This window comes from Rhinoraja longicauda, chromosome 12 (genome assembly GCF_053455715.1).
Source record: "Rhinoraja longicauda isolate Sanriku21f chromosome 12, sRhiLon1.1, whole genome shotgun sequence".
Lineage (NCBI taxonomy): Eukaryota > Metazoa > Chordata > Chondrichthyes > Rajiformes > Arhynchobatidae > Rhinoraja > Rhinoraja longicauda.
Window position 1 is genome coordinate 46309375 of NC_135964.1, and position 27309 is coordinate 46336683.

Sequence of the window (27309 nt, forward strand, 5' to 3'; positions counted from 1 at the left end):
AGCCTCATTGAATCGCTTAAACCTAGAAGGATGGTTATTGATTTGATTTAATGTCTTATCCAAAAGCTGTTCCTTTCAGCTGTGCAGCTATCCCTCAGTACTGTACCAAGGGTTGGGTTCAGCTGTTGCTCAGAGGAGCAGTGCTGACACTGTGAAGGAAATCATTTTAGGAATGTAAAAAACATTGAAGTTCCATAATATCATGTTCATAAATTAATTTGTTTATTTCACGTGATGCTGAGGCAATGTTTGACAATAATGCAATGAGCTAAATTATTAGTGCTTCCGATTAATTCAGTAGTTCCTCTGTCAAGAGTTGAAGGGGAGATGTTTCTTTAATTTTAGTTGAGATCTTTTTGCAAAAATGGCTGCTCTGTTCATAACAGAGTACATTTCATCAGCTGAAACTCCAGGGATGGTTTTTAAGGTGCATGGTGTTCTATTAATTCCAACCTCTCTCCGTCACTGGTCTTCTGCGAAGAACAGAACTATAAAAATTGGATTTACCATTTTAAGTGGAGACAGTTGAATAAAAAATAGATAAACACGAGTTTTCATATTATTGAACCTAAATGATCTGATGATATTTCCGTGCCTCATGAAGAACAGTAAAATGTTCCAGATGCCACACATCTGGCAACTTGGGACCTTGCCAGGGGTATTGCCAGGAAACACAAAGACCAAGTCAGTCTTTTCACATTTGCTGTGTTGTCACGTGTTTACAGTCATGTCTTTCAGAAGGAAGATATCTGGTACTTTCCAAAGGTTGATGGATTCATTTCTAATGAAGATAATGTTGTAGAGTATATTGATGCTACACCATTTTTGGTTGCAGATGTCAATCCAGCCTGCGAGACAGAGTTGACAGTTAGAAGCCAAAAGGTGCAGTGCTAATTTAGCTGAAATATTGTGTATCAGCGTGTGAGGGGAGGAACAGATTCCATGTACTTGGTCCTGCCCCAGCAAATGTCCATGAATTTTACAAAGTTGCAATCGAAGTACTTGACCCTAAAGCAACAGCTCAAATCTTTTGCAAACTTTTGGAAGGTTAAGGTTTATGAATCCAACCTGAACCTGATTGATGAGTTTGTTTTTTTTTGTCGATAAATGGGGATAAATTTGGAGCTCTTCCAACCAGCATGGTTTATTAAAACAGTCTTGAATGGTGCTGAATTACAAGCCAGCAACAGGATGTATAAGTTTTTACAGAGTATGCAGTTATTCCTTATCATAACTAATTTGTGACGAGTACACAATTTGGCAAAGCAGCAAGACCATATAAAAACCTTACCATAAGATTGAGCATCTTTAGTAGAGGCAAGAGAAGATTGTAGAAGGAAAATAAATGCATTAAATGACTAATTTATTTAGATTCAAAGAATGTTCAGTCTCCAATTTGCATATCTGTGGAATGGGGCGTAATGAGGCTGATGACATTTTAGAAACACAGCTGTTTTCCTAAGATTACCTCTTGTTCTTCTAAATTCCAATTGATCTTGCCCCACTCTGCTCCCACTTTCCTCATAGGAAAACACCTCATCACAGGAAGCAGCTAGTGAATCCTGTTTAAACCAATACTAAAAGGAGGGTCATGGTAGCACCCATGCTAGTTCCCTGCTGAATAGAACTAATGGCACACTGAGGTATTGCACTGTACACTGTGCAAGATGCTGCCTTGAACAAGAACACAATTAATTTGTAGGAAGGAACTGCAGATGCTGGTTTACACCAAAGATAGGCACAAAATGCTGGAGTAACTCAGTGGGACAGGCCGCATCTCTGGATAGAAGGAATGGGTGACATTTCAGGTCTAGACCCTTCTTCAGACTGTTACAATTAATTTGTAATGTTTTTAATAACAGTGTCTGATTTAAACTGATCTACTGGTTAAAATAAAGTGTTAGTGGAAGAGTGTTTTTTTATTTGTCGTGAAACAACATTTACCAATAAATCTATAGTTAAAATGCATTCATTTTTTTAAATTATTAATTATATTTCTACATGGGTGTTAGGTAACAAAGGAGTGTTGTTGGCTATTGTACCCTATAGTGTGCAGAATGCTAGAACGACCATTGGTGACAATGTTCCCCCTTGACTTTCCATTCTCCTCTTTACCTCATTCCCTTCCTGAATACAATGTATCTGTAACGACTTTGATTATTTTTAACTTGGATTACTTTAAAATAAGATGAGGAATGTTTTTATTTGTGCTGTACCAGAACATGCTGTTCTTTGTCCACCGCAGCTTTATAAAATTTTGATTAGGCCGCATTTGGAATACATTGTGCAGTTTTGGTTGCCCAATTGCAAGAAATAAATGGAGGCTTTGAAGAGGAAGCAGAGGAGGTTTACCAGAATGCTGCCTGGATTACAGGTTGGACAAACTCGGATTGTTTTCTCTGAAGCGTCAGAGTTTGAGGGGAGATCTGATAGAAGTGTTTAAAATGATGAGAGGCATAGATAGGGTAGATGGCCAGAACCTTTTCTTTTCCCAGGGTGGAAATGTCAAAGACCTGAGGGCACAGCTTTAAGGTCAGAATGGGAAACTTTAATGGAGATGCATGGGGTAAGTTTTTTTAATTTCACAGAGTAGTGGATGACTGAACATGCTGGCAGGAGAAGTGATGGTAGCCGATCCAATAGTGGTGCTTTAGAAGCGTTTCGATATACACATCGAAGGTATCACAAAATGCTGGAATAACTCAGCAGGTCAGGCAGCATCTCTGGAGGGAAGGAATGGGTGACGTTTCGGGTCGAGACCCTTCTTCAGACTGATCAGTCTGAAGAAGGGTCTCGACCTGAAACGTCACCCATTCCTTCTCTCCAGAGATGCTGCCTGACCTGCTGAGTTACTCCAGCGTTTTGTGATACCTTCGATTTGTACCAGCATCTGCAGTTATTTTCCTACACAACCAATGGAGGGTGATGGATCACATGCAGGCAGATGAGATTAGTTTAACTTGGCATTATGTTCGGCACAGACTTGTTGGCTGAAAGGTCTGTTCCTATGTTGGACTGTTCTTCGTTCTATTTTCTAACGATTGATGCACTGAAGTATTCATGTTAAATCTGTTCTATATATCCTATAATACATAGTTTAGTCAGATTAACATTTTGGCCAAGCCTTAATCTTTTATCAACCTTGTAAACATTCAACCAGCTGTCATTAACCCAGGAAGAATTGTCCGTATGTGGAAAGCAGAGAGATCCATATATAATGCTTGTTATTGAAATCTCAAATGGTGCTGATTACGTGACGACACAGATTTGTTTGATACTTATTTTAAATATCACCGCTGAAGTAAAGACAGTAAGATGGAAATTTTGTCTGCTTGTTGTGAGTGCAGATACAGATATTTAAGCCTTCAAAGTACAGAATGCAGAATGTTTGAATTGCCTTTTAATAGGCCGTGGGTGAATGTGAAAGTGACTCCGTGATGTTCATTCAAACTTGAGGACAGTGTTTGAAAATCGTGCATTTAATTTTACACTAAATTTGTTTTTGAGTACGGTGTTCACTGTTACTTTAGTTGTTTTCAATAAAATCAATGTAGAATTCTGAACACCTTTTAAATTAATTCAGTGCTAATCACAACTAAACTCATGTTCTTAAGTTGTAGAAGAATAAGGCCATTTGGCTCATCAAGTGTATTGTGCCATTCAATCGTGCCTGATCTATCTTTCCCTCTCAACCCCATTCTCCTGCCTTTTGCCCCTTGATCCCTGACTGCTGACATTTTTAAAGATTGCTCCCATCTAAATTAGTTTTAAGATATTTAAAATTTGGAATATATGCAAGGTCTGCGTACAAACACTAGCTAAGCTAAAGTGCTGTGAACAGCTCTGGTCACCATACAACAACATGTAATAGTATTAGAGAGTGCAGAGGAGATTTATAAGGATTTAGAGTTGGAGAAATATAGTTATGAATATAGTCTACACTAAACTGGGCTCATTTTCTTTTGAATAATGGACATAGAATAAGGGTTAACCTCGATGTTCAAAATTATGAGTAATTTTGAGGGGACAGAATGAATAAGAAGAATCTATTTCCTTGAGGCAAATCTAATTTCTTGGGCATTGTGGATTTATGTTGTAGAAGAATTAAAGAGTTTGAAGATCTTTTTTGTTTCTCTTTAAGAATAGCTGATATCCTCTATCTTTTTAAGTTCCCTGGGATTAACGATTACAATGTTGCTGTGACTTAGTCACCTGCAGGTACACTGAATGAATTTGTGCTCTTCCTAAACTCTGTAGTAACAATGATGAAAAGTCATTGAATCTGAAGCGCTGTTTAGAGATGCAGCATGGAAACCGCTTCAGCCCACCAAGTCCGCACCAACCATCAAGTTCGAGTTCTATGTTATCCCACTTTCACATCCATTCCCGACCTATTTGGGAAGAGAAGTGAAGGCAGAACATAGCCTGTACGTGATAGGTGGATACAGGAGAGGGTTGATATGGCACATGGTTGGACAAAGACCAGAGATGAAAAGACAAAAGGTGTGAGAAAAAGATAGAAGTATGAACAGTGAAGTCTGAGGAAGCGATATAGGTTGGGGGGGGGGGGGGGGGTGGAGAGGGAATGGAAGGGAAGAAATGGGTGCGAATCTAGGTAGGGCACAGGGAAGAGAAGGATGAAAAGGGGGAAGGGATTATTCGAAGATTTAATACGCTATATTTGACATTGTATTTTGCTTTGACGTTGATTCTGAGGAAAGTGTCACCAAATTGTGACAAATTTGACAGCTGTTTTCCGAACGGTTTACTCCTGGAAACAAAATCGGAAATTGTTTCCCAAACCTTGCACCGTCAGAGTTAATGAACTAATTTCAGCAAATGTCTAAAATTCACTATAGCCTTGCAGCACGAGAGCCCTGGCTTCAATCCTGATTACGGGTGCTGCCTATACGGAGTTTGTACGTTCTCCCTGTGACCGTGTGGGTTTTCTCCGGGTGCTCTGCTTTCCTCCCACACACTAAAGGCGTACAGGTTTGCAGGTTAATTGGCTTCTGTGAATTGTAAATTGTTGCTAATGTGTAGGATTGTGCAGACTCGATGGGTCGAAGGACCTGCTTCCATGCTGTATCTCTGAAGTCTAAACTACAATTGATTTGGTGGCTTATTGGACTGAAAATGGGCTGAAGAATTGCACGTCAATGTTTCATTTTAGATCTGTCGATATTATCAGCTAATGGTAATGATATCATCACGCAGTGGGGTGTCACAATGGTGTAGAGGTTGCCGTTATTCTGGTTAAAAAACCTGGATTTGATCTTGGAGGCTCTCTACGTTTGTTCTACCTGTGACCGCACAGACTTTGCCTGCATTTTCTGTTTTTCGCCTATGTCAGAGAGATGCTGGTTGATAAGTTAATTGGCTCCTATAAATTGCCAACAGTGGGTAAAAGGGTGCTGAGCCTTGGCCATATTGATAAGGATTCTATAGTCAGGGTACAGTCAGACATTTCTGTGGCCACAAGTGAGACTCTGGGATGGTATGATGCCTGTAAACACAAGGAACTTCAAATGCTGGATTATTGCTTCGACGCAAAGTGCTGGAGTAATTTGCCTGACCTGCTGAGTTACTCCAGCACTTTATGTTCCTGGTACGATGGCAGCCTGGTGCCAGTGTCAAGGATGTGTCCAAGTGGGCACAAGACATTCTGAGAGGGGGCGAGGTGCAGCTGAAGATCAAGGTTCACCTACGTACAAGTGACATGGGTGGGAGGAACCTGAAGTCCTGCAAAACAAATTTAGGGAGTTGGGCAGTAGATTTTTAAAAAAATAGGCCTTCCAGGATTGTAACCTTGTCCCATCAAAAATAGAAAGATAGTGCGGTTCAGGAGCTGATGCAAGAGAGAGGGCTTTGGGTAAATGGATCAGTGAGTTCTTTTCCAGGGCAGATGGAACCTGTACAAAAGCTATGGGTTGCATCGAGAACTGGATTTTAAAGATAAATCACCCCCAATCCAATTTAGTTGTGCAAGATTAATTCTACACACAGAACAGATTTACACTATGCTACCAGCAGGAGAAGATGTACTCGCATGTTGAGGAGGATAACAGTGATTCAGCTTCAATGTACAACCCTACATTAAAGGACAAATATCCTACTAAAGAATATGTGGACAACATCCACTAACCTACCCTCATCAGTCACTGACAACTAAATTGGATTGGGGGTGATTTATCTTTAAAATCCAGCTCTCGACAACAAGGTCTTTTCCTATTTGTTGTTGGAACCCAATCCTAAGATTTATTTTCAACTTACTCAAGTTCTCAGAAAAACCATAATGACCTTGAATACCAAGGTACACGGATACTTTCAGTAAACTCTGCCCAAAGCTTTAAGTACTATATTGCCCTAATACATTTTTTTAAATGTTAGAATCCATTTCTAAGAAGTGATGGATTAAATTGAAAATTCTAACTAAGCACAAAATAATTTTTATTACAATAATTTAGACATTCTTGGCTTTTTAGTCCCCAGGACTGTTGCAATACCTAAACTGTCATTAACTCAAGAGGGATTCTTCTGTCAATCTTGCCACCACATGCTTTCCTTCCCATTCTTAAGATGAATCTGTAATGTATAAGCGGATGTTATGACTGTATTTTACTTATAAATTAATGAAGGATGAGTCTGCCTCTTATGTCTGTGAATCAAAAACATTTAACACCATTGTTTACTCTAAAGGAAGACGATTCATCTTGATAGACACAAAATACTGGAGTAACTCAGCGGGACAGGCAGCACCTCTGGAGAGAAGGAATGAGAGATGTTTTAGGTCGAGACCCTTCTTCAGACTGAGGTCTCGATATGAAATGTCACCTATTCCTTCTCTCCAAAGATGCTGCCTATCCCGCTGAATTACTCCAGCATTTTGTGTCTAACTTCGGTTTAAACCAGCATCTGCAGTTCCTTCCTACACACTTCTTGAGCTATTGTCATTCTTGTGATGGTGTTGTTCCCTCAAGGGGTAGTTTGGGAATGTTTTTTTCCCCTGTGACAATGGCTGCATACAAATGTGTATCTTGTTATCCAATATAATTTTGGCTTTTGCTGAACCTAGCGATTGAGGTCACTGGTAGAAAGTTGGTGTTAAAGTGGCCATAAAATAGAAAATCCTGGAAATACTCAGGCCAGGCAGTATCTGTGGATTGAGAGTTGGAATTATTATTTTGGATTGTTGACCTTTCATCAGAACCATTCCGACTTGGAATATTAAAGCTGTTTCTCTCTCCTCAGGTGCTGCCCGACCTGAGGACATATCCTCCTTATTCAGATTTCAAATGTCTGCAGTTTTTTTGCTTATCAAAGTATGCCATTTCAGCATGGCTAATTAATGCCATGGACGGTGGTGGTTAAATTTGCATTATAGACAATAGACAATAGACAATAGGTGCAGGAGGAGGCCATTCGGCCCTACGAGCCAGCACCGCCATTCAATGTGATCATGGCTGATCATTCTCAATCAGTACCCCGTTCCTGCCTTCTACCCATACCCCCTGACTCCGCTATCCTTAAGATCTCTATCCAGCTCTCTTGAATGCATTCAGAGAATTGGCCTCCACTGCCTTCTGAGGCAGAGAATTCCACAGATTCACAACTCTCTGACTGAAAAAGTTTTTCCTCATCTCAGTTCTAAATGGTCTACCCCTTATTCTTAAACTGTGGCCCCTTGTTCTGGACTCCCCCAACATTGGGAACATGTTTCCTGCCTCTAACGTGTCCAACCCCTTAATAATTGTATACGTTTCGATAAGATCTCCCATCCTTCTAAATTCCAGTGTATACAAGCCTAGCCGCTCCAGTCTCTCAACATATGAAAGTCCCGCCATTCCGGCATTGTTTTATGAGTTGAGATTTAAATACACTTCTAAAGCAATTGATATTTGAGATGTTTTCTGACAAGCGGACCTGTGTTATTATTGATTGTCACAGACTGATAAAGACTAAAAATGATGACAGACAGATTGTGTGACCAAATGCCCAAACAAGGAGGAGACATTCCAGGCATGGAAAAGGGAAACTATTCTTGTCTGATATATATTTGACTGTTATGTAGACAGAAACTACTCTGTTAATATATGATGACAGAAATGCCAGCATTTATTCTACTAAAAATAGCATGGTGTTTAAAGTATGTTTAATGTGAGTGGTACTCTGAAGTCATTGGTATTGTCAAAATGATGCTCCCTCAAAACAAGGTTGTGCACTACTGGTGGAGAGCTGTTGTAAGTATAATGGTGCCATTGTTTGGGCAAATAACCATCTGCCCCAACCAATACCTCATAAAGATGGGGAGGACTTTAAGGAGTCATGGTGTGAAGTACAGATCTTTGAGCAGAATAGTTCAAAGTGTAGTTGTCAAGCATGCAAAATTTGGACAGGGAGGTCAAGGTAATAGTGCATTCCAGTGATATGGGCAATGATGAACCAAGTATGATAGGAAGGCCATTTATAGGATCAAAGTGAGGGGGAAGTGGTTTGAAAAGTAAACATTAAACAGTAAATAGTTCAAAGTGTAGTTGTCAAGCATGCAAAATTTGGACAGGGAGGTCAAGGTAATAGTGCATTCCAGTGATATGGGCAATGATGAACCAAGTATGATAGGAAGGCCATTTATAGGATCAAAGTGAGGGGGAAGTGGTTTGAAAAGTAAACATTAAAAGCTTTATATCTGAGTTTAACAAGATAAGGAAATAAAAGGCACAAACAGATGAAAGAGTTTGATCCAACAGCCATTTCATAGACTGAACACTTCTGTATTTGGATGGGACCCGAACCGAAAGGTTCCCTCCACAAACGCTACCTGACCCGCTGCGTTCCTCCAACACTTTCTTCTTTACTCAGCCATTCTAGAAATGTGGTTTAAAAAGGGAAATTGTTGGAAATGTTCAGCGGATCCAGCAGCCTCTGTGGAAAGGGAAACTGAAATAACATTTAGGTTGAAGCTCCTTTATCAGAACTTCACTGGCCCTGAAATTGAAGTATGATTTAAAGGCAGTGTTAATTAAAAAATATCTGGTATCATAATTTATTCTTTCTGATAAGACAGAAGGGGCAGAACTGTTGTTGGGGGTTGTCTCTTGGCCCCAAACGTTTGGACAAATGGTGGTCAAGAAATGATGGGGGTTTGTAATGAAGTAAATGCAATAATATGGGTGACCTTTATCAAAAACAGTAGTTATAGTAACACAAACAAAAGATAAACTTCAAGCAATTAATATCCCAAAAGGAAGAATAGGAAGCAGACAAATGAGAATCCCCAGATCTGAACATCTGCATCATGGGATTCCAAAAGTCATGGATCTGTGACATTAGATACAATGGTTCTGATCTTCTAAAATTCATTAGAATTTAACAACTAGATCTTGGTGGACTGGAAAGCAGCAAATATAATTACCATTCATTAACCAGCACATCTCTTGGATCTTGAATGGCACAGCAGCAGAGTTGCTGCTTCACAGCACCAGACCCGAGCTTGACCCTGACCTCGGGTGCTGTCTGTGCACAGTTTGCATGTTCTCCCTGTGTTTTTCCCAGGTTTTCCCCAGGTGCTCCGGTTTCCTCCCACATTCCAAACATATGCAGGTTTGTAGGTTAATTGGCCTTTGTAAATTGTCACTGGTGTGTAGGATAGAACTAGTGTACTAGTGTTTGTCCGCGTGGGCTGGAGGGCCTATTTCCAAGTTCTATCTCTGAACTGAACTAAATTAAACCAAACCAGATCACCCTGGGGAATTTCTCAGACTTGCAGGGGGAATATGCAAACTCTACACAGGCAGCCCCAGAGATTAAGATTGAACTTGGTCTCTGAACCTAAGAGACACCAGCATTCTGCTGTGTCACTGTGTTGCTCAGGCCTCATTTGAGGAGTGACATTCAAACTACAGATTGCTTCCAAATCACTAATTAAGCTGCTTATAATTTCCTAATCTGAATTTATCAAGAGGGTTCATGCCTACAGCAATGTTGCAGCCACAACAATACTCTGGATATTATGGTTATTTCGCATTAATAGAGAGAGGGACAGCGTGGATACAGGTCCCTTGGCCCACTGAATTCACACTGACCATCAACTATGCATTGACACTAAACCTACATTAATCCCATTATTAATGCTCCCCATATTGTCATTAACTCCCCTAAATTCTATCATTCGCCTACAAACAAGAGACATTTTACAGTGACCAATCTGCACGTGTTTGGGATGTGAGAGGAAGCCAAAGCACCCGGAGAAAACCCACAGGAAGAATTTGCACTTTCAAACAGGTCAGGTTTGAACCCAGATATCTGCCAATGTGAGGCAAAGGTTCTGCTAGCTGCCCCGTTGTGTCGTTCGTTTAGTTTATAGATGCAACATGGAAACAGGCCCTTCGGCTCACCGATTCCACAATAACCATCGATCACCCGTTCACATAGGTTCTAAGTTATCCCGCTTTCTCATCCACTCCTTATATACTAGGCGTAATTTACAGCGGCCAATTAATAGACAATAGACAATAGATAATAGGTGCAGGAGTAGGCCATTCAGGCCTTCGAGCCAGCACCGCCATTCAATGCGATCATGACTGATCACTCTCAATCAGTACCCCGTTCCTGCCTTCTCCCCATACCCCCTCACTCCGCTATCCTTAAGAGCTCTATCCAGCTCTCTCTTGAAAGCATCCAACGAACTGGCCTCCACTGCCTTCTGAGGCAGAGAATTCCACACCTTCACCACTCTCTGACTGAAAAAGTTCTTCCTCATCTCCGTTCTAAATGGCCTACCCTTTATTCTTAAACTGTGGCCCCTTGTTCTGGACTCCCCCAACATTGGGAACATGTTTCCTGCCTCTAATGTGTCCAATCCCCTAATTATCTTATATGTTTCAATAAGATCCCCCCTCATCCTAAATTCCAGTGTATACAAGCCTAATTGCTCCAGCCTTTCAACATACGACAGTCCCGCCATTCCGGGAATTAACCTAGTGAACCTACGCTGCACGCCCTCAATAGCAAGAATATCCTTCCTCAAATTTGGAGACCAAAACTGCACACAGTACTCCAGGTGCGGTCTCACCAGGGCCCGGTACAACTGTAGAAGGACCTCTTTACTCCTATACTCAACTCCTCTTGTTATGAAGGCCAACATTCCATTGGCTTTCTTCACTGCCTGCTGTACCTGCATGCTTCCTTTCAGTGACTGATGCACTAGGACACCCAGATCTCGTTGAACATCCCCTCCTCCTAACTTGACACCATTCAGATAATAATCTGCCTTTCTATTCTTACTTCCAAAGTGAATAACCTCACACTTATCTACATTAAACTGCATCTGCCATGTATCCGCCCACTCACACAACCTGTCCAAGTCACCCTGCAGCCTTATTGCATCTTCCTCACAATTCACACTACCCCCCAGCTTAGTATCATCTGCAAATTTGCTAATGGCACTTTTAATCCCTTCATCTAAATCATTAATGTATATCGTAAATAGCTGGGTTCCCAGCACCGAACCTTGCGGTACCCCACTGGTCACTGCCTGCCATTCCGAAAGGGACCCATTTATCCCCACTCTTTGCTTTCTGTCTGTCAACCAATTTTCTATCCATGTCAGTACCCTACCCCCAATACCATGTGCTCTAATTTTGCCCACTAATCTCCTATGTGGGACCTTGTCGAAGGCTTTCTGAAAGTCGAGGTACACCACATCCACCGACTCTCCCCTGTCAATTTTCCTAGTTACATCCTCAAAAAATTCCAGTAGATTTGTCAAGCATGATTTCCCCTTCGTAAATCCATGCTGACTCGGAATGATCCTGTTACTGCTATCCAAATGCTCAGCAATTTCGTCTTTTATAATTGACTCCAGCATCTTCCCCACCACTGATGTCAGACTAACTGGTCTATAATTACCCGTTTTCTCTCTCCCTCCTTTCTTAAAAAGTGGGATAACATTTGCTACCCTCCAATCCACAGGAACTGATCCTGAATCTATAGAACATTGAAAAATGATCTCCAATGCTTCCACTATTTCTAGAGCCACCTCCTTAAGTACCCTGGGATGCAGACCATCAGGCCCTGGGGATTTATCAACTTCAGTCCCATCAGTCTACCCAAAACCATTTCCTGCCTAATGTGGATTTCCTTCAGTTCCTCCATCACCCTAGGTTCTCCGGCCCCTAGAACATTTGGGAGATTGTGTGTATCTTCCTCAGTGAAGACAGATCCAAAGTAACGGTTTAACTCGTCTGCCATTTCTTTGTTCCCCATAATAAATTCCCCTGCTTCTGTCTTCAAGGGACCCACATTTGCCTTGACTATTTTTTTCCTCTTCACGTACCTAAAAAAACTTTTGCTATCCTCCTTTATATTATTGGCTAGTTTACCCTCGTACCTCATATTTTCTCCCCGTATTGCCTTTTTAGTTAACTTTTGTTGCTCTTTAAAAGAGTTCCAATCCTCTGTCTTCCCACTCTTCTTTGCTATGTTATACTTCCTCTCCTTAATTTTTATGCTGTCCCTGACTTCCCTTGTCAGCCACAGGTGTGTCTTACTCCCCTTAGAGTCTTTCCGCCTCTTTGGGATAAATTGATCCTGCAACCTCTGCATTATTCCCAGGAATACCTGCCATTGCTGTTCTACCGTCTTCACTGCTAGGGCCTCCTTCCAGTCAATTTTGGCCAACTCCCGCCTCATGCCTCGGTAATCCCCTTTGCTATACTGTAATACTGACACTTCCGATTTTCCCTTCTGCCTTTCCATTTGCAGAGTAAAACTTATCATGTTGTGATCACTGCCTCCTAATGGCTCTTTTACCTCTAGTCCCCTTATCAGATCAGGATCATTACACAACACTAAATCCAGAATTGCCTTCTCCCTGGTAGGCTCCAGTACAAGCTGTTCTAAGAATCCATCTCGAAGGCACTCTACAAACTCTCTTTCCTGGGGTCCATTTCCAACCTGATTTTCCCAGTCTACCTGCATGTTGAAATATCCCATAACCACCGTAGCATTAACCTACAAACCCACATCGTTTGGATGTGTGAGGAAACCGGAGCGCCCAGAGGAAACCCACATAGCTACAGGAAGAATGTACAAACTTCATACAGATCACACCCAAAGTCAGGATCAAACCTGGATAATAATAATAACTTTATTTATATAGCACTTTTCATGCAATTGAATGCAGCCCAAAGTGTTTTCCACAAAAACAAACACATGTCCAAACAAAAATACAATTTTAAACAGTAAAGACATTGACAGTTAATAGCATACAAAGCACAGATTTATGTAAAAATATAAAATGTAAAATTGAGAGTATAAGAAGCCAAACAAAGTAAAATCAGTTAAAAGCTTGATTAAAAAGATATGTTTTTAACTGCTGTTTAAAAATGTCAACTGAGTGGGCATCTCTCATTGCCCTGGGTAGAGTATTCCACAGCTTGGGGGCGTAGTTGAAAAAGGCTGCTTTACCAATTTTTTAATTGCTGCGGCGTTGAGTGGCTAACAGGCCAGCGTCAGCGGACCTGAGCGCTCGAGTACGGGCTAACGGAAGGAGGGACTGTAAGATATGCAGCTCCTAAGCCATTTAGGGCTTTGTAGACAAGAAGGAGGACTTTGTAGTCTATCCTTAATCTCACAGGGAGTCAGTGGAGGGAGTATAATACTGGGGTGACATGTTCCCTTTTCTTGGTGTTTGTTAAAAGCCGGGCTGCGGCATTTTGAATGAGCTGTAACTTGTTGGCGGATTTTGAAGGCATTACAGTAATCAAGTCTGCTTGATATGAAAGCATGTATGAGTTTTTTACAGTCATGTTGAGTTAAGAAAGGCCGTACTTTAGCAATATTTCTGAGGTAATAGAAAGCACACTTTGTTACCTTTATGTGAGATTTAAAATTAAGATCATTGTCAATTATTACCCCCAGGCTTGTGACTTCTTGTTTGACATAGGCAGTCAAATTTCCCAGTTTACCAAGTAACATCTCTCTCTTGGGCCTGTTAGGCAGCAGCTCTACCAGCTACGCCACTGAACTGCCCCTTTGGTGATAGATGTATACTTGAGAACTTTAAAAATATATATATATTAAAATGCACAGAGGTTATAATAGTATAAATTTTCAGCACATCTTATAAATTTACTATCTTTCTCCAACAAATACTTACCTTTTTTCAGATTGCTAAATTTCTTCAGAAAGATGGAGAAACTGAGCTCCAAATGAGAATTGAAATTGGAAATATGAAGCAGGAGTTGGCAACAATTAGCATGATGGATGAATTTGCTCGATACGCACGTCTGGAGCGCAAGATCAACAAAATGACTGATAAACTGAAAACTCATGGTATTTAATTTTTTTTCAAAGGTTGCTGTGGACAATGGGGGAATAAAGTAGCACAGTTGCTTTTGAAAGAGAAGGGCATCAAAAGATGTAGGTACTCTGACCAACTTGCCAGAAAACTGAAAGTCATCATAGGCAAGGCTAATCCTTCTCTCCCAATGTCTACACCTTTGGGTCATCGAGGGCATTGCTCTTCTTGATTAGTAAGGGTGTCAGGGGTTATGGGGAGAAGGCAGAAGAATGGGGTTGAGAGGGAAAGATAGATCGGTCATAATTGAATGGCGGAGTAGACTTGATGAGCCAAATTGCTTAGTTCTGCGCCTGGAACTTATGAACTCTTGCATAATGCTCTTGCACCCATCCTTTCTTCTATAGAGATACACCCTGACCGCTGAGTTACTCCAGCACTTTGTGTTTATCAATAGAACGTTACCAACTCCATGTCCCACCTCTTGTGCAAATTGGCCAAGGCTGATTCGGTCACTTCACATTCGTTGCACTTGTTGATTTGTCCCTGACTCAAATCTTCCCTATGTTGAGATGTCATAATTAAGTAGTTGAGGTATTAAATGAGTTATGCAACTAATTGACAGAAAATATTGTTTAGTTGATTTTATAGTTATGGCAAATAATTTGCCAATGTAATAAGATTTTAACTAGATAACGTGTTTGAGCAGAGCAAGATTATTGTACTTTAACTGCTTTCACTTTCTGTGCTGGGTGGAATCTATTCTTTTTCATTATCTGGCGATGGTTAAGTCATAAAAACATTCGAGCGTTCTGTGAATCACCATAATTTATGACGAACATTTACAAACTCTCAAGTAACAGCATTACTTTCAGTTAACATTTGTGTTAGAAAGCTTTTATGCCTCAAGCCACTGTAGAATTATCCTTACCTCTTATTATTTGATTTTGAAAAATTCAACTTCTGGATTGCACTCGGAACGTCAATGTTGCAATATCCTCTGTTCTGTTAATCCACTAAGCAGCGTCTTTTCTTCTTCCAGTCAAAACAAGAACAGCACAGTTAGCCAAGATCAAGTGGGTGGTGAATATTGTCTTTTATATTGTTCAGGTTAGTACGTTTTCTTAATTTTAAAGTTACAGTCTTTGTAAGTTGCTTATCTAAAGAATGAATTGGCCGTTGCATTCCTACTAATTGAATCGTATTCTGTGTCAATGTATAATTCAGCTATTTTAGCTATGTATTTCAATCCCAATTTCTTTTCAAAACAAGCCTCCTTAAATGACTAAGATGTTAGCCAAAAACTTAAACTGCCTACACTTTCTTTCAATGGTCTCTATATGCAGCCTTGGCTAACAGTCTTGCAAAGTCTAGAGTCTAGACTGACCTTGTTGAGGAAATGTAAGACCGTTGTACAAAGCATCAATATCTAAAGAATGAATTTGCCATAGTATTCCTATTAATTGAATCTTACCTTCATATTTAGAGTCAATGTATATTTCACCTATTTTAGCTATGTTTCTCAATCCCAATTTCTTTTCACAATGAGCCTCCTTAAATAAGTTGTTTATTTGCCAAAACTTAAACAGTCTACACTTTCTTTAAATGGTCTCTATATGCAGCCTGAGCTAACAGTCCTGCAAAGTCCAGGATCTAGACTGTTGCCTTGTTGAGGCATTGCAAGACCATCGCACAAAGCATCAATACTGCTGGCAAAAAGTTGGAAGACATGCAACTAAGTTGGGACCATTGGAGAATATGCTGAATTATGTGCCTACGTTGTGGCAAAGTATGAGCATTCAAGACAAGAGTTAGGGAAAATCAGTGCTGTGCTTTGAGAAGATAACATAGCAGGTCAGTGGGTGGAAAATCTTAGTTGAGAGCAGAAGCTGAAATGGCAATGAGTGGAAATTGGGATTGATAAATAAGAATATTAGAACAGATGTAATGTGCACCAGTATAAAATAGGAACATTCAAATTTCTAGTGGATTACAAATCATGTCTGTCTTGAAATTTTGGAAATCCTGTGCTCCGCTTTTGACAAGAATTACAAATGCTTTAGTAACAACTTCTGTCCCTCTACCCACTTCTTCTGTTACTATCATAAATCAGTTTCAATATCATAAATGTTAGAGAGTATCATATTCCGTGCCTTCAATCACAAAACATGCCGTTGCTTAGTGGCTAAGTGATGCTGTATCAAGCTGAAGGAATTCTCCAGTTTGGGAATGGCCATTGGTAGTACAAAATCAAATGCAAGTCTAAAAATGTTTTGTTTTGAGGCGACACAGTAGAGTTGCTGCCTTACAGCGCAAGAGACCCTGGTTCGATCGTGACTATGGGTGCTGTCTGTATGGAGTTTCTACTTTCTCCCTGTGACCTTGTGGGTGCTCTGGTTTCCTCTCACGTTCCAAAGATATGCAGGTTTGTACGTTAATTGGCTTCTGTAAATTGTCCCTAGTCTGTAAGATAGAACTAGTGTTTGGGTGATTGCTGGTCGGTGTGGACCCAGTGAACTGAAAGGTCTGTTTCCACGCTGTATCTCGACTAAAATTGAGGTGCAAGTGCACAATGTTAAAGGATGTTGTAATTGTTTTGCAGTGTCACACAATTAGTGTCTTTAGGCTTCATTTCAGAGACAACGCGGTAACAGGCCCTTCAGCCTACCGAGTCCGCGCCAGCCAGCAATCACCCTGTACACTAGGTATTTATTCACAAAATGCTGGAGTAACTCAGCAGGTCAGGCAGCATCTCAGGAGAGAAGGAATGGGTGACGTTTCGGATCGAGACCCTTCTTCAGACTGAAGAAGAGCTTCTTCACCCTGTACACTAGCACCATCATTCACACTAGGGGCAATTTACAATTTTTAATGAAACCAAATAACCTACAAACCTGTACATCTTTGGAGAATGGGAGGAAACCAGACCACTGGGAGAAAACCCACATGGTCATAGGGAGGATGTACAAACTCCATACAGACGGCACCCGTAGTCAGGATTGAACCCAGATCTCTGGCATTGTAAGGCAGCAAATCTACTGCTGCGCCATTGTGCCACCCCCTCGTTATATTGTTGAGAGTGGCGTACTGTCAGTCAGGAGTAATGAACATGGGTAAAGGTTTTTTACTTTATCTTGGGAGATGTGGATGAATCATCTCATCTCTGTTTCAAGGTTTGGCTGTGGAAGGAAATGATACCAAGTGTCAAGAGTGAAGCAATCTATGGATGTTGATGTTGTTATTCTGTGTCAGAATTCCCATTATGCAAATGGTTATATTCTTTATTTTTCAGGCAGCCTTTATGATTTCCCTGATATGGAAATATTATTCTGAACCAGTTACAGTGCTCCCTCAGAAATGGATTGCACCCTTGGAGCGGATGGTGGCTTTCCCAACTGGAGTGGCAGGTGCTGTATGAATTATGCATTGATTTATTTAATAATGATTTTTAAAACATTGATTTCTATTGAGTAGCATTACTATTGCACTTTTTATTCAAATTGGCAATTGAGACATTGAGTTTTCATAAAATGTACAGAACCAGGACAAACAAGTTAAGTTTGATTTCTTCAATTTTGTCACAATTTTCATTTAGAAGGCACTGTTTTTCAAAGCCTTACAGTGAAAAAATAATTCCCGCTGTAAGCTAAAGACAAATGAATCGCAGAAGGAGTAGTTCAATTGGTATTATATACTGTCTTGGTCCCTGATGACAACTTAACCAATGCTGGTTCTTCTTCAGTAAATGGGACATAGCTAAACTGCAGTCCTGCACAGCTTATCTAATAATTACACTCCTCCTTTGTACCTTTGCATATGGAGAGATTTTCTGTAGATGAGATACCTGGCTATTAAATGAAAAATTGGTGCAGGTTCAGCAGAAATTTGCCATTTGTTAACTCCTACAGACAAATACTTTTTTTACAGGCAGCACCCCAGATTTTAAATTTAAAAAACATAGTTAATCTGTTAATTATGATACACACACAAATGAATCAACCATTACACTAGAGGAATAGTCCACGACAGGAATAGTCCCTTTTGGCCCACTATCCAATCTAACTAATCCCACCTGCCTGCATATGGTCCATATACCACTTTTCCTTGCCTGTTTGTGTGTCTGTCTCTTAGACAGCCTCTTAAATGTTGCTATCATATCAGCTTCCACAACTTTTTCTGTAAACATGTTCTTGGCCCCTGTCACTCTCTGTATACAAAAAAGTATTTCCTACAAATCTCCTTTGAACTTGCTCCCTCCCACCTTAAACCAATGCCTTCTAGTATTTTTCCGATCCATCTTGGGAAAAAGACTCTGGCTATCTACCATATCTCATAATTTTATTCACCTCTATCAAGTTGCCCTTCAGCCCCTGATGCTCGAGAGAAAACAATCCAAATTTGCGCCAACCTCTGCTTATGGCCGGTACTATTCAATGGAGGTAACATTCGGCAGAACCTTTTCTGCACCCTCTCCTAAGCCTCCACATCCATCCTATCGTATAGCAAACAGAACTACACACAGTAGTCCAACACAGTGACCTAACCAAAGTTCTGTACAGCTGCAGCATGACTTGCCAATTTTTATGTTCAGTGCCCCAAATGAGGAGGCAAGTATGCTGTGCATCTTCTTGACCACTATCTACCTTGTGTTGCCACTTTCGAGGAGCCTAAGTACTTGTACTCAAGATTCCTTTGTATATCAATCCTCCTGCCATTTATTGTATATTTTCTTCTTGCATTTGTCCCTCTAATACATCTTACACTTGTCCAGATTAAACTCCATCTGCCATTTCTCTGCCGAGATTTCCATCTGCTCTATCCTTTGACAACCTTCCTCACTATCTACAACTCCACCAATTTTTGTGTCATCTGCTTACACATTTTCCTTCAAATCAATAATATATATATTTTTAGCACCAATCCTGGTCACAGATTTTCAGTCACCCTTCCCAACTACAATGCATTATGCTATATTCGGAAAATCACAACCGTCCCACTTCAAAAAAATAGTTATGGAAAACATCTCTATTTTTACATAGATCTATCTACTATGATTATGCCTTTATTCAACCATCGTATTATTTTGTCATCATAATTCCAGCAATACCAACATTACTATTCTATAACTATTTAATCAGTCATGTGCATTTAAGTTCCAGTTAGATAACTATTTGACTCACCTTTGTATCAGTTGACTGATTGTACCTTGCTGTCTCCTGTTTGTCATTATACACCCATTCTTGTAATCGGAAGGGAAGATTATTAGTTTAGTTTTCTTGTTTATTTTGGCCATGTTTCATTTCTGCAGACCAGATTTGATGTATGTGGCTATGCTTGTTAATTGGTGCTCTGTATTACATTTGCATTAGACTTATCGCCTGTTCTGTTTTACCTCCAGGTGGAGTTGGAATTACCTGCTGGCTCTTAGTCTGCAACAAAGTCGTTGCTGTGGCATTGCAGCCATTCAACTAAAGCCTAACGCTGGGGAATAGTCTTACATTATTACATTCATTACTTTGAAAAATCACTCTTATGTTCAGCTCTTTTTTACATTTGTCGCAACATAATTTTGCATGGCAATTAAAAAAAAAAAAAATTTCAAAGAGGGATGTGAAGAAGAACCCAATAATCAGAGTTTGGAACGTGATCTAATAGAATTGCTGCATTTTGTTGGTTTTGAAATTCACAGGACTTTTAAAAATATGTGATGATCTCAGTGTCTTATTTTTAAAGCCTGGGAAGGTATGAATTGTATAGGATGTAATGACAACCTGGATTGTTGTTGTTTTCTGCCTGTTTGAGTTTTTGTTTTTGCGTTTCTTGGTCTTGTGAAGAAACAGCGATTGTCTATTTGGTTTGATCACTGTTTCGCACTAATTGCAATTTGGTATGTTTGCCAATTTATTATTTGCATTGTAGTTTTGTACAAAATAAACGCCTACAGGAAGAAAAATAATTGAACTGAACTGAAAGGAAGGCTTAACGTATTTTATGTTAGAGGCCGGTGGGGATTGTGAAGAGTGAAATGGTAAAAGACATTATTGTGGCGGCGTGCTACATTATACACTTTAGAGACATAAAGGTCAACTGAACAACAAATACCAGTCTTCTGAGATCCCTTGCTTGTACACTAATGCATCAATTGTGTCTTTGATCCCAAGGGAATATGAACTCAAGACTTTGAAATAAGTTATTTTAGTTTTATTAAGAGGAGATTTATTTATTTATTTACGGTGACATTTGTTTACTGGACATCACCATTGAAGAATTACAACATTTATGTGCTCCAACTATCTTTCCATTTTACCCATCCCATGTATTTTTTTTACAGGAAAGCAGTCATGAAGGGACCATTGGTGAGCAATAAGTCTATTGCTATTAAATTGCCATTTTCAAAATACGTGTAACATTAGTGTCACAGCTGTGTGCTTTTGTGAGAGTCAACTCCTTGAAGAGGGGGGAAGGTTGGAAATGGGAAAAATTCACTCTCAAATCTGCCAGATCTTTAATTGGTTCAATGATATTTCACCCAGGCCAATATGGTAAATATTTATCAACATGCAGGTCACCTATTGAACTTTTAAGACAAAAAATATATATTTTCTAACTTTTTTTGCAGGAGCTTCCAGCGTTTTATTTGCATTGTTTCCCGTTCAGCAAAGTTGGGAAATATAGCATAATATATAAACTTGGGTTTTCAATGAAGTGCATGAACTATCTTAATCACATCAGCAGTGAGTTACCATATTGTTACTAGTATTGTGTAGAGTTGACTAGTGTTCACGCTTCTGACAGTTTAATGCATTGATAAGATGATGCATTAGACAGAAATAGCTTCCATGGTAAAAATAGCCCACTTGAAATCAACATCTTTGCTTATGCATGAACATTAGGAGGGCCCATGCATGTTCATGAACCTTTAGCAGAGAGGGGGAAGATATTTTTTGAAAGGAAATGAGAAACTTGGAGTTTTCACTATGGTGACATTCTATAAAAGTGTTATAAATGGGTGCAGTGTTTTTCTTTGCATAATCAGCTAGCTTGGCATTGTTTACTGCCATCCCCCAATTGCCCTTGAGAACATGGTGGAGGAGCCATCTTGAACCAATGCAGAACTTGCACTCAACGTACTGATCCACTTGAATAGATGTTTTTGAAAACGCATAAAGCAGCGACAAGGAGTTACCGACAAATGAGACCATTGCAAGATGTTAGAAAGAGAATATTGTTATAAGATAATTATTTAATAAAAGTCAAAAGTTCCTTTTCAAAGTTTTTTCAATTCTATAGCTGACCAGAGGCAGTTGTATCTGGCAAAAACCTGAGTACAGATTTTCTTCTGCAGTATTTCTCATGTACGTGTTAGTGGGTAGGCTAGGCATTCCAGATTACTGGAAACTAGAACTGCTGTTTTTCCACTATGCTGCCTTCTAGTTGAAGATAATGGTAAAGCTCTTGTCCCCAGGCTTCTGTCAATGCTATTTCTGATTTTATTGCTCGATAGTATGTGTGGTTGAACACCCCCACCGATTTGCTTCTGTAATTCACAGAATCACAGAATGATTGGATGAGATCCCTGTATTCCAACCTGCTCCAGAATAGGTCCTTTGATATTGCACCCAGATAAGAATTAGGCTGTTATCGATAACAACTCCCATACTGAGAAGGCTTCTGATGTACAAAGGCATAATTGCTAGATCGGTCGAGAATCTTTAGGGAATTAATCATTCTTGATGTCTAAGACGTTTATGTAGGGTGTTGGGTTTAAAAAAGAAATTAGTTTGTTCAGTTATATTTTGTAATATATGTGACATGACTTTTTAAATCTTCATATACAGCAACAAGAAAGATGGTCACTGTTTAACCTAGCTATAAATCTGACTTCTAGGAAATATTGATGTAAATATTAATCTTTAGAGTTTAGTAAGCATGACAACAGAACAATAGTTAATGTCTTGAAACTTCTTTTTTCTTCTTAACCAAATAGAATTTCTTGCATGTTTTATGTCTTTTAATATATTGTGTTGTTTTGGAGCTAAATGCAGTGTATTGAATTAATCCATTGATATTGAATGCATTCTATCCCTGGTTACTCTCAAATATTGGTGTGCTTAAGTGACAATTGTTTGAAAGGAAGGAGACTATTTATTACCCCATGTTAGATACCCTTGGTGCAATTGTTTTATACTCTGACTACTGCAGTTTTTCCCGCCCTTGAATTCAACCTTGAGATAATATCTCGTCTGCACTTGTGGAGTTTGCATATAATATGGTGCAGATGTCCAGGATGCCTAGAATGTCCAAGGGCACAGTAATGTCCCCTTGGACTCTATTGCCTCTGTGCAGTACTCCACATAGATCAACAAACATTGGCTGCACGATGGTGTAATGCAATGGACTTGGACCATGTAATACTTCACATCAAAATGTTATCAGTTTAGTATTTTTCCTGAAGTAATTAGTTCATGATCTTTTGTAATTTCTCCTTGGTGAAGTTATGTAACACAGGGGACTTCTGATCAGGGGCCTTTTGGTACCTTTCAGTGGCCAGCAGGTGTGTCTTCAGCAACATCAAGGCTGCTCCTCAGAGTGCAAGGCAATGAAGCAGGAAAAATCTTTTAATGCAAAATAGCTCTTCTTTCCTGCAGCAAAAATATGAGCATAACTTTATGTAAAAACAGAAAACAGATCTGTTCTGTTCACTGGTTATCCAGTGCCTGTAATATCGGTCAATAAAGATTTTCTGGCTCCTTATTCCACTGTTTTTTGTCTTTACTGTGAAGACATTAGATATAATTTATAGACCTGCATGGATAGAGTCCATATCAGAATTGAAATATGGTGCTAATATTCTACTGAAGACATAGTTAAAAAAAAAATTTTAAAGGGGTTATTTCCTTTTTGCATTTGGCAAGGTTTTATCAGTGGAACCTGCACTGCAATGGCATTTGTGAATGAAGAGTTGTCATCCAGGGCATTTACATATTGCATGTGCTCTGGGAACCATATGCAGGTTGATGTGCAATTCAGGAAGGAGCCATACATTGGGTACTGTCCTTGATTATTCAGTAATATTTGTATCCTTTCTAGATGGATTCTGCACCAATTTACTTGCAGGGGTTTTCCACACTTGCATCAATGAAGTGATGTGCTGAGCAAGCTGCTTTTCTTTGCATATTGACCCAGCTAATACCAGTCGTAGAACTTAAAATCACAGTTGGCCTTGCTTTATCATTGTACTTGCGTCTACTGAGTGGTAAAAATGAATAATTGGAAACGCAGATGTCCTATTTCTAATGATTGTGTAGAATTATTTTAAAAATACATAACACCATTCAGCCCAAATCATCAAAGAGCCATCTCGCCTAATCTGATCTCCAATCTTCTGGTCTTTAATTTGACAGGTTGCATCACATCAATTGCCGATGCAATACTTTCCAAATATGTTTGAAGGTAACTTAACCTGCTGGCTTTCCAGGCAATGAAGCCTACATCCCGAAAGCCCTCCTGATTATGTTTTTATTCACAACTCCCTGGAAATTCTATCAATTGCCGTATGTGTATGCTTCCAAGTTAATGGAATCTACAAATGAATGTTTGACAGACCTGCCATATCCAGCATCTTACAAATTTGTAGACTTAAATGGCTCCTTCGCTTCTTGAGTTCCCAAGAAAGTTATCCCAATTTAGTCAACCGTTTCTCATAGTTAACATTTATCAGGTCAACGGCCTCAAATACTTTTATGCTATGGCCTAACTGTGTTTTGACATGACTTCCATGCTCTTGTATTCTAGTCTTTGGCCAATAAAGAAAGGATCCTGTCCACCTCTTGTCTTTCCTTCAGGGATGTGTGGATGTGGATTCAAAGGCACCTCTCTTCCTCAAAATGCACCTGAACAAGTGCTTAAATTTCCTAGGTATTGTAGGTCATAAGGGATAGGAGTAGAATTAGGCCATTCGGCCCATCAAGTCAAGTCAATTTTATTTGTATAGCACATTTAAAAACAACCCACGTTGACCAAAGTGCTATACATCAGTTCAGGTACTAAGAACGAACATACAATGGCACACAAACATAACAGCACATACATAAACAGTTCACAGTGCCCCCTCAGAGGACCTCAAATGCCAGGGAGTAGAAATAGGTTTTGAGCCTGGACTTAAAGGAGTCGATGGAGGGGGCAGTTCTGATGGGGAGAGGGATGCTGTTCCACAGTCTAGGAGCTGCAACCGCAAAAGCGTGGTCACCCCTGAGCTTAAGCCTAGACCGCGGGATAGTCAGTAGCCCCAAGTTGGCCGACCTGAGGGACCTGGAGATAGAGTGGTGGGTTAGAAGATTATTGATATAGGGGAGGGTAAGCCCGTTTAGGGCTCTGTATGTGAATAGGAGGAGCAAGCCTACTCCGCCATTCAATCATGGCTGATCTATCTCTCCCTCATAACCCCATTCTCCTGCCTTCTCCCCATAACCTAAGACACCTTTTTTAGTTTAGAGATGCAGCGTGGAAACAGGCCACCCGGCCCACTGGGTCCGTGCCGACCAGCGATCCCCGCACATTAACACTATCCTACACCCACTAGGGACAATGTTTACATTTATCAAGCCAATTAACCTACAAACCTGTACGTCTTTGGAGTGTGGGAGGAAACCGACGATCTCGGAGAAAACCCACGGGGAAAACGTACAAACTCCGTACAAACAGCACCTGTAGTCAGGATCGAACCTGGGTCTCCGGCGCTGCATTCGCTGTAAGGCAGCAACTCTACTGCTGCCCCACCGTGACCGCCCTATAACTGTACTAATCAAGAATCTATCTTTGCCTCAAAGATATCCAGTGACTTGGCCTCCACATCCTTCTGTGGCAACAAATTCCACAGATTCACCACCCTCTGACTAAAGAAATTTCTCATCTCCTTCCGAAAAGAACATCCTTTAATTCTGAGGCTATGACCTCTAGTCCTAAACTCTCCCACCAGTGGAAACCACCTCTCCACATCCACTTTATCCAAGCTTTTCACTATTCTATGCAGGCTACTGACCAAGTACTGTAAAATAGGATAGGTTCTCTAAATGTCATGGATATGGTGGGCAAATGGGTTTGTTTCTGTTCTCTGTCATCCTACGCTACTATTTATCAAGTATTCCTCTACCTTGGCTTCCCTCCATAAATTAATTATCATGAATTCTCTGGTTTGAATTCCATTTGGCACTCCTCTACCTCCCTGTCCAGTCCGTTGATTCTATCATAATGATTTAGCATCCTGCAATCAATACACTTTACCTTCCAGTTGGTTAAAGACCAAGCCTTGGTCGCTGACACTCTTGTAATTTTTTTCTCCTCTAATCCGAGAAATTACAGTGTTTAATATCTGCTCAGCCACAGTGAAAGAGACTAAGAACAGGCAGCGTACAAATGGTGCTGCAGTACACTTGTATTAACTGAGTGCCATCATTAAAATGTGTGTTGTCCATCAATATGGAGCACCTTGTAAATTACAAAACCTTAAGGTCTATCATGGGATCAGCAAGAGGATTCCCAAATGATCAGCAAATGCTAAATATGCATATGCAGTTGCTCGTTCTGTTGAAAGCATATTACACCATAAAGTGCAGAAAAATTCTGAGATTTCTCCCATCATGTGTAAGGTAAGAAGAAATAAAAAATCACCGAGCACTGACCTGGATTATATTTGATATCAGGCAGCTGTTAAGTCAATCAGCATCCATTCACAATATTATTATATTTATATACCTGATGTTTTGTGTGGAAATTACCATCCATCATTTACAGATGGCTGTTAAACCAGCAGCAGTGAATAGGTACCATAAAAGAGTCATACAGTGTGGAAACAGGCCCTTCGGCCCAACCTGCCCATGCCGACCAACATGCACCATCTGCACCATCTACACCAGTAACACCTGCCTGCATTTGGCCTATATCCTTCTAAACCTATCCTATCCATGTACTTGTCCATATGATTCTTAAATGTTGTGATTCTACCTGCCTCAACTATCTCCTCTAGCAGCTCATTCCATACAACTTCCACCCTTTTGGTTAAAAAAAAAGTTACCCATCGGGTTCCTATTAAATCTTTCCCCCTTCCCCCCCTCACCTTAAACCTATGCACCCTGGTTCTCGATTCCCATCTCTGGGCAAATAACTTTGCGTTTACCCAAATCTATTCCTCTCAATATATTTTTTGTATAAAATTATCTTCATTCCTATCAGCTGAAACCGAAGCGGTGTGTTTCATGCACATTAACTGTCAGCGAAACCATATAATAATGAAAAGCAGATTAAAAACATGCATGCATCTCAGCATGGTGCAAAAGGACACGGGATATGGTACTAATAACACTTCCCCTTCTACCCATTTTCTTGCTGAACATAAACTTTGACTTTGGGACTGACTGAAGTCTGCAATTTCTCCATTTTCTTCCTCCATGCCTGTCATGTTTGTTGCACAGGGAGGGTTCTTCCTGGCCTTGAGTGCAGAGAAAATCAAAGACACAGTGCTGGAGTAACTCAGTGGGTCAGAGTAGCACAGAAACGATGCACTCAAGGGGGGGCTTATGATTGGCTCGGGGAAGGGGCAGTGGCGCGGTCTGCTCTGATAAGAAATGCCCAAAAGGATGGTGTTGGGCACCCTTTTGGTGGAGAGAGCCCCAGCCTTGGACTGTGTTGCTAACGGTGCCAGGTGATCGAGAACAGCAACATCCTGTGACATTTCAGATTGGGACCCTTCTTCAGACTAATTTATACATTGATTTATAGTAGAGTCCCAACTCTAAACGTCACCTATCGATGTATTTCAGGGATGCTGCCTGACCCGCAGAGTTACAGGCATGATGGCAGCCTCATTAACGGTCTGTCTTGTCCTTTTCTTCTTTAGTTGTTTTTAGTTTGTTGTTAATGTATGTTTTAGTGTATCTTTAGTTTACATTATGTGCGGGGTGGGGGAAACATTTTATATCTTTCCTCGACGGAGATGAGACTTTTTCCGTATC

The 27309-nt window shown here is 40.2% G+C and overlaps 1 protein-coding gene across 1 annotated transcript in view; it reads left to right on the forward strand.

Annotated features, from left to right (window-relative positions):
• Positions 1 to 23461, forward strand: part of get1 (guided entry of tail-anchored proteins factor 1) — a 35832-nt gene extending 12371 nt beyond the window's left edge. Inside the window, exons 2-5 of the mRNA XM_078409675.1 lie at positions 14169 to 14334; positions 15342 to 15409; positions 17592 to 17706; positions 19698 to 23461. Of these exons, the coding sequence (XP_078265801.1) occupies positions 14169 to 14334; positions 15342 to 15409; positions 17592 to 17706; positions 19698 to 19771 (423 nt within the window). The 3' untranslated portion in view covers positions 19772 to 23461. The remainder of the gene's footprint in view (positions 1 to 14168; positions 14335 to 15341; positions 15410 to 17591; positions 17707 to 19697) is intronic.
• The last annotated feature ends 3848 nt before the right edge of the window (positions 23462 to 27309 follow it).